General features: G+C 41.7%; 1 protein-coding gene across 1 annotated transcript; it reads right to left on the bottom strand.

Annotated features, from left to right (window-relative positions):
* Positions 1-605: 605 nt before the first annotated feature.
* LOC112397886 (butyrophilin-like protein 1) lies at positions 606-6,675 on the bottom strand. Its single transcript, XM_024742190.1, is given in 9 exon segments — positions 606-1,000; positions 1,003-1,128; positions 1,839-1,865; positions 4,018-4,044; positions 4,229-4,255; positions 4,346-4,366; positions 4,928-5,128; positions 5,270-5,551; positions 6,594-6,675. Coding segments are annotated over 9 exon segments (1,188 nt in total).
* Positions 6,676-8,340: the final 1,665 nt, after the last annotated feature.

Raw genomic sequence — 8,340 nt, 5'->3', positions numbered from 1 at the left:
ATTTTTTTCTTTCTCAAATTATCCTTGCATTTAAGATATAGTTTAGCTTGTTATCAAATTACAGTTTACCTTTTCTCCTTCAACATTTGAAAATAGAACTCTTGTCATTTTTATTCAGTGTTGAGAAATGTGAGGAAGTGTCTCTAATTTTTATTCCTTGAGCAGTGCTACTAAAGTGTGATCCTCAGACCAGTGCATATTTATAAAACTTTTCTTACTAGTTCTTTATGAAACAAATACAGAAATATAGTATTACAAAACTTTAGAGCAAATTAACAGAAAATATTAGTTATATTTTATCTAATAATAAAATTACCACTTGTATGTCTGTTTTTAACTCACTTCATTATTTCCATTAATTTATTCAGAAAAGTATGTCTGTGATATATAATATATAATACAAGAAACATTTACAACAATAACCAAAAGAAAAAAAAAGATCCTTCTCTGCAGATTGTTTGAGAAACACTGCCTGATGTGGTTAGAAACTTTGGTCATGCAGATTCATGGAGCCTTAAGCCAAGAGGTCTCATAATCAGTGGTCCTAGGGCTTACAGAGAATGGGCTACTCTCTTCATGGTTTATAGGTTCTTCTTCTAAGTCACTTAATATTGTACAGATGGGGAGAGCTCCATGGATTTAAGTTTGAAGTAAGGGTAGAGTGACCCAGAGAAGTTGGCCTGGGTGAAAGAGAAGATGTGGGTTCTGTCAGTCATGTTATAGAAAGAAATGTCACTATCCTCATAATCCAAGAAAATCACAATCTTTCGTGGACACTTTTCTATCAGGAGAGGCTCTTCCAGGAAAATGTTTTGGGGAAAACAGATGAGAGCCCTGTATTCACGTCCCTTCTTCTCTAAGACGCTGAACTTCTTCTTTTGTAGATGGCTGAGTAACACACTCCTCTCTGTTGGTTTCTCATAAATGCCTAGAGTCCACTCATCAGTGTCCTCAACGTCCACCTCCCAGTAATGTCTCCCTGAAGTGAATTCTTTCTGACCAATTTGATAAGGTTGCAGTCTCCTTGCTTATTACATAATAATACCCGTGTTTCCTCTCTGACAATCTCTTCTCTCTCTGGGTCAGAATTGTCCTCATGAAAGTTTTCATGGTTTAGAGTCACAAGAACTGGAAGAAAAAAAAAGGAAAGGAAAAGGCCAACATTGTATATTTCAGAAAACTGTTTCCCCTGTAACTGTTTTGTTACAAGGGAAAACTTAACAAAACAGAGCAAATGTGTAAGGAGTAGGGATAGAATGCATCCTCTCTGAACATGTGTGTTGGGGGAGGTGGTGCTGGGGGGCGGCTGATGTGCTCTCATCTTGAGTTCTAGGCTACTCATCTTATCCTATCTATGCAGATATATAGGTCAGTGTCTTGGCAGAATGCCAGAGTGAGCAGGTGACTTGAAGTGTTTATTGGAGAATGGTGTTCGTTCCGTGTCCTCTGCAAATTAGACCTATGTTCCTCAATTAGTAACAGGATCCAAGTGAGCTGACCTCTCTACAAAGAACAGCTAACTTGCTATTTTGAGCACTTCTTACTTAGTTTGGGGTCTCCTCAGCTGAGGGACTATCTTAATTTCTGTTTTAGAACCAAGTGGACCCCATAGACGAGGAAGCTGTGCCAATATTTGAAAATGGAATCACGACCAGAGTAGCTAAGCCTAGCAGCAATTTTCAGTTCAGGCTAATATTTAATGATTTTGATTTTTCTTCCCTCTCTTTACCAGAAAAATATTGCCTCTGTGTTTTCAGCAAGGAGATGATGTTAGGAAAGAAAAGTGGGGTCTCAGAGGGCAGGTTGGAAGGGAGCCAAAAAGATAAAGAACAACTTACCAGGTTGGAACTGTTCCTTCCTCCAGTCTGAAAAAGAGCAATACAAGTTGAAACTGGGACAGAAGCATACCCAGGGAATGAAAAGGAGGTAAGATGCTTCCTTCCCTGACTCGTCACCTTCTCTTGTCAACATTCTCTTCCTCCTCTAAACCCCTCAAACTCTGGTAGTATCCAGAAACTACAGGACAAATAGTATGTTTTTTGCACTCTGTCTTACACTAGAAACTATCACATATTTCAGCCCGAAGCTGGGACGTATTCTCCAGTCTGAGCCAGGTTTGGAGACCCCTGGAGCAGGGTCTAATGCTCTACATGCCCCTCTACTATGCTCTCAAGACCTTTATGGACCTCATCACTGACTATGAGAGCTATAAACTGTATTTTTAAATTTAATTTAATTTTATTCTATTCCATTTTATTTATAGTTTTTCTAGCCTGTGATCTCCTCAGAGTAGAGTTTAAGCTTATGACTAAGGCATTTAAATGGGCCATTATTACTTTGACCCAGATTGTAATCAGATTGCTTATATTTTTCTCCAGGGACAGATTCCTCATGAGAAATAGGATTGCTTCTGCCTGTGGCCACTTCTCTTATGACAGGACTTGTGATTTTATTTAAAGATTGGGTATTCTCATAAAGTCTTGGGACAATAGGCAGATAAGGACATATCCATAATTCTTGATTGGAGCAGCACTGCGGTCTCTCACTAAACTGCGCTCCTGTCAGAAGTGTAGCACTCAGATGCATAGAATCTATGAATATATGAGTCAAGGAAGACATCTGAGATCATGTATTCCAGTCTTTTTGTCTTAGAGATAAGGACAGTCAGCTCAAAAAAGAGAAAAGAACCTGATTTCTCAGCTGTAATTGGTAGAGTTGGAACTGAAAGTCATTCTTAGTACTTTGCTCACTCCTTTAGAAACACGGGAATATTTTTCAGTATCTCATGAAAGAAAACTCAACAGAAACTGCTTAATCAACTTTAATCTGTGGGAGGACCTCCTCTCATCAAAGCACTTATCAGGCTGTGTGTAGTTGCCTGTTTCTTGGCTTACTTCTCCCAATGGACTTTGTTTCACAGGGTCAGAGTATAATAGTTTGTACCACCAACATCTAGCACAATGTCTGGCATATAAAAATGGCACAGATACATATTCAAGAAATGACCTGGTGTGCTTTTGAGGTCCAACTCTATATTACACACACACATACACACACACACACAAGTTATAAACCCACAGAATACATGGACAAATTTTAGAAGGTATAAATATAGCCAATTTCCCCACCACCAGATAAACTTATTTTTGCAAATGATGTTCAAATATTTTTAAAAGTTGTTTTTCAACTTTTCAACACATAAACCTTCTCCCTATATATTGAATTTTACCTTTTTTATTTCAAATAGGTAAAATAAGTGAAATCATAGTTAATATGTTTTCCAAATATAAAATATAATACATTTTCTGCTCTTTTAAACTTTATTTGTAGAATAGAAGTGCTGATATAATATATTCTTTATTGTTCCCAATCTCTCTTTATTCATCAAAATCACTCTCAGTTCTGTCCCTTCCTTCTTCATAGTGAATTTACATTGTGATAGTTTAAGGTGTACAGCAAAGTGATTCAGTTATACATACACATATATATATCTATTCTTTTTCTTTTTTTAAAATTTATTATTTATTTTATTTATTTATTTTTGGCTGCATTGCGTCCCCGTTGCTGCGCGCGGGCTTTCTCCAGCTGCGGCTCGTGGGCTGTAGGCACGCGGGCTTCAGTAGTTGTGGCGCACGGGCTTCGTTGCTCCGCGGCATGTGGGATCCTCCCGGACCAGGGCTCGAACCCGTGTCCCCTGCACCGGCAGGCGGACTCCCAACCACTGCGCCACCAGGGAAGCCCGAGCTAACAATTCTTGCTGAGTCCTACCCTAGCCATGTGGTGGGACTGACCAGGCAGCCATTACTTCTCCTTCATCATTAGCTCTGGAAGACAACTGATTATTTGAGCCTCCAAATACAAAATACTACAGAGTGATACCAAATAAATTTTTTTTTAGTGTGTGTGTGTGTGTGTGTGTGTGTGTGTGTGTGTGTGTGTGTGTGTGTTTATGACTCTGCTTATTATGCTCAGAATACCAGAGGCACTTGGCAAGACTAGGTCCATAGAGTTACGTACCAGGATATAGCAAGGCCTTCTTCCAATCTAAAACAGAACAAATAGAGGTAAGACGAGATGAGACATTAATCTGGGGCCTTGAATTTTTCTTCCTTCCCCTTATTTCTCTTCCACTAATCATCATTCAATCCTCTAGTCTTTTCCTCTAAGGATAGGGAGCTGAGAACTTGTTGGTCATCAGGACATCAATTGACATGACAGAGTCTCTTACCTTCATTGTATAATGCCCTTCGCCTTTCTGAAAGAAACAACATTCAATGAGAGACCCAGAACAGGTGTGAAAAGCGGAACAACTTCTACACAGGGCATGAGAAGAAACAAGACTCACCAAGCTCTGCCTTGAGGTTCACTGGAAGAGGAGGAGATATAAAATCCATCAAACTGGGTTTTAGCTGCTCCTAAGTTTGGTGAGTAGCTAAATGAATTTAATTTGATCTTCTCTTAAGGGTCCCATAGTTAAGTAGGAGAAAGATTAGCAAACATATTTGTCAAATGTAAAAGGACAGGCGCTAAGAAACGTTACATGGGAAGTATCATGGGGTCACACAGGAAGGAGAGCCCATGCTTCATAGGAGTTTAAGATTTCCTAGGTGTTTCTAAAGCCTATTCTTGAAGGACAAAAAGGAAGAGAAGATAAGGGAAGACATTTCCACAAAGAGAAACAGGTGATGTGAAAAGGCATGGTGTGGGTTGAGCCGCAATTTGGAGGCTTCGTGACCACTGCCCACAGACCTCCTAACTTCCCACACGATTTTCTCCTTTCCATAGGACTCCCAGCTCTGCAGAATTCTTGGTGCCCTGCGTTTTCCTTGGGATCCTTCAGTAATCTTTTATTTCCCCATCCACCCTACACAACCTGTATCTGCAGCTTTTCCATGAACCTCTGGTTTGACCTGCTGCCCTGATTTACTTTTGACTCTAAGTGCCACTTCTTTTCCTCCCTTCATCTCCTCTGTGTCATGAGATTCTTCCTGCCTTTTCTTTACTTCTCTCTTTTTGGCTTTATGTTCTCTCCAGCCAGTGTAGCTGATCCCGATGAGGAGAAGCACCAGCAAAGGGAGTGTCCCAGCCAGGGCTGTCTTCCACGGAGACGTCCTGGGGAAGAAGGGCTCTGACACAGGCATGTGGAGACACAGTGAGAGACTGACCTGGAGGAAGCCCTGCCCTCTCTCCAAGGCTCCCTTTAGCCTTCCTTCACTCCTACTTGCCCTTAACGCACCCAACTCTGCCTTGGAGTTTGTGCCTTACTGACCTGGGAGGAAGATGGCTGACATTTTCTCCTGGCCAGAGAAGGGGTTCTGGATGGAGCAGGTCACATTGTCCAGAGAGCTGTCCTTGACCACAAGCGATGTCTCCACATGGAACAGCCCATCTCCATCTTGGGTCTGAGACTCAGAGAGGGATGGTAGCTTCACTCCCACCATGTCGCTCCACTGCACCCTGGGTTTTGGGAACCAGCCACCTGAGGAGCACAGAACTCGGATCCCTCGATCCTCAGGCCCCATCATGTAAACGTGAGGGGCAGAGCCCAAGCCTGAGGAGAGAAGACATGTGCCTGAGGGCTGTGGTCCTCGGGACCCAGGAGTCCCTGAGGCTGAAGGTGTAACTGCCTTTCACTAGGCTGATGAGCAAACTGAAGCTCAAAATTCCAAACTGCTCATGGCCAATGTTAGGCTTACCTGTGATTCAGTTTTTAAATCAACTTAATGCTTTCGCACTTTACTTGGACTGAGAGAGCTCTGGGAACATTCCGAGAAGAAAAAAGAACAGGGACAATGAAAGTTAGAAGAGAGGAATTTAATTCTACAAGTTGTCTCTCTCTCCTGATTGGGTCAAAAATATTTGAAGCAGGACCATGATGGGCTGAGCTGGTCCCTTCACGGAAAACCCAGACACTGCATGAAAATTAGAGACAAATTGGGGGAATGAATGGGGGTGGGGGGCAAGATGAGATGGTAGACCCCCCTGCATTCATTATGTAGGGACCCAAACGTATTTCTCTCTTATTTGTGTTATTTTTTGACCTCAAATTAAAGAGACAGTAACAGAAAATGTCATTATTGTGACTTCATAGTTGGTTCTCTTCAAACCTGGAGTCTGAAAACTTCATCTTGAGGGGCCCTTTTATTTTATGAAGAAAGGACTTGTGTCCCAGAAAGAATAACTGGGTTGTCCAAGATCATAAGCAGATAGAGCTCAGGGATCCTGAGTCCAAATTCTTTGTACTCAGACTTGGGTTTTCTTGGCAGTGAAAACATTACAAAGTCTGTTTTAACAAACAGTTACATCAAATTTAAACAGGCTAAAATCAGCCATACGCAATAAAGACTTAGATAAATATTATAGCTATGCGTTTTATGAGGTCTGCTCAAAGGAGTAAGGTGTGTTGATGTGAAGGAGATCACTCCCTCCCTTTGCCCGACCCTTCAAGCCTTCTGTTAGCAGCAGACACAGCCACAGTTTCCCCAGAAATAACTGCTTTGAGAAGATGCAGAGTTGGGACTGATGGACCCATTATATGAGAAGAACCACTGAAAACACACCTACAAATAAAAAGCATGAAGTAGAACACTGACCTGGGGAGCACCACGTGGACACCTGGAGAAGGAGAAGAGTGAGGAGAAAGCCAGCAGGAAGGAAGCTGGGAAACCCCGCCATTTTCTTCAGAGCAGAAAGTGGACCAGGTGGAAGCACAAAATGTTCATTCTGACAATGAGGTACTCTGTCGGAGAAGGTGCTGAGAAGCTAGCCGAGTGAAAGTTCTTGGAAAACAAAAATCCCGTGTTCAAAGACATACTTTTATACACAGGTTTTTGGCTATTTTCCCTCACAGACCTTGAGAAAAACACCACCAACGCCCACCCGTTCCCAATGGGTTTTTTTTCTTCCCTCCTCCTCCTTCTTCTTCTTTTTTTCTTCTGAAAACTGTTTCCCCAGCAGGTGTAGAAAACTGTAAACTGTTCTCTTGTGTCCTGTGGGCTCACTTGCTTATCTACAGATTCACCTTCTCACCGGGGCTCTCTTGAAACTGAAAACCCTGAGTTCAATGTTGAGAGATGAAGTCAGACACAAAATTTGTCCACTCCACTCAGCCAAACTATTTTCCCCCTTCATTCATTCATTCATACATTTATTTATTTATTTTGACTGCAAATACTCTTGTGGCTTAACTTCTGAAAGGGAAGAGAGTTTTGTTACCACATGACCCAGAGCTCAAGCCCTTCTTTTTCCAGGAACCACATGTCCCACAGACACACCTGCACATCACCATATGTTTCTCTCTCACCATCCAGATTGAGCCAAGGGGAGCTGCTGGAAGCTCCTGGAACCTATAAGACCTGGCACCTACAAGACCCAGCTCCAGGGACAATTTGCACCTGGCTGTTCTTGAGGTCAGCCTCCAATGGTGTGGCTTCAGGGGCTGGAAACAGCAGGTTTCTAACCCATTCTTGGATTAGGAAAATATTCTTAGGAAGGAGGACAAACAGCGTTGTCAATAGGCACTGGCATTTGAATGCCTCTCCTGGAATAGGTTTAATGAGAAAGTCACAGCCTGCCTGCAGCTCTTTTACTTACTCTGAAAGTGGAAGTAATAAAGGTCACCCTAGGGGACTTTGGACTGGGCTGAGCTATAGAATGATAGGAACTCTAAAGTTGCTTTGGTCAAAAATGTTCAGTGTAGCTCCCCCCTCCCATCTGCAAAGGACTGAAATGACATTATTTGGGGAGAGGGAGTCATCTTCCTGTATACTACTCAGTTCGGCCGGTAATCCAAATGTCCATCTAACAAAGCTAGCTGATTTAGAGGATAAGCCCAGGAGAAGCACGCTTACTCTCACCACACCATGATTGACATTGGAAGCCACGTGCAGAGCTGCACAGGGGGAAATAAGAGGTTGAAAATGGAGGGTTCTGTGCTCCAAGAATAGGTCTGTATTTCCAAAAACCTTAGGGTTCCCCAAAGTAGAATAGATATAACTACACAGTTTTACCATGCTAGATACAGAATGCTCACATGGCATTTTCTTTCCATTTCACACTCTAAGTTTATTTCATGTTTCTTCATGTCACACAAGGTTTATAGATAATCAGGGACACAAATAGCAATTGCATAAATATTAGTATGTAAGCCCCTGTCAGGCTAAATGAATACCAAGATCCTAAACAAATATTTTCTAGAGACAATGAGGTACATTTGCCTTTTTAGAAATCAAATGTCTTGAGATATAATTTGCATGCAATGGAATGCATGGTTTTTTCTTAACAACCATGTTAAAAAACAAAGATTTTTTTTTTTAACATCTTTATTGGGGTATAATTGCT

Source organism: Neophocaena asiaeorientalis, unplaced genomic scaffold (assembly GCF_003031525.2).
Source record: "Neophocaena asiaeorientalis asiaeorientalis breed wild unplaced genomic scaffold, Neophocaena_asiaeorientalis_V1.1 scaffold163, whole genome shotgun sequence".
Taxonomy (NCBI): domain Eukaryota; kingdom Metazoa; phylum Chordata; class Mammalia; order Artiodactyla; family Phocoenidae; genus Neophocaena; species Neophocaena asiaeorientalis.
Note: the sequence above shows the minus strand (reverse complement) of the source record. Positions and strands in the feature narration are given on the sequence as shown.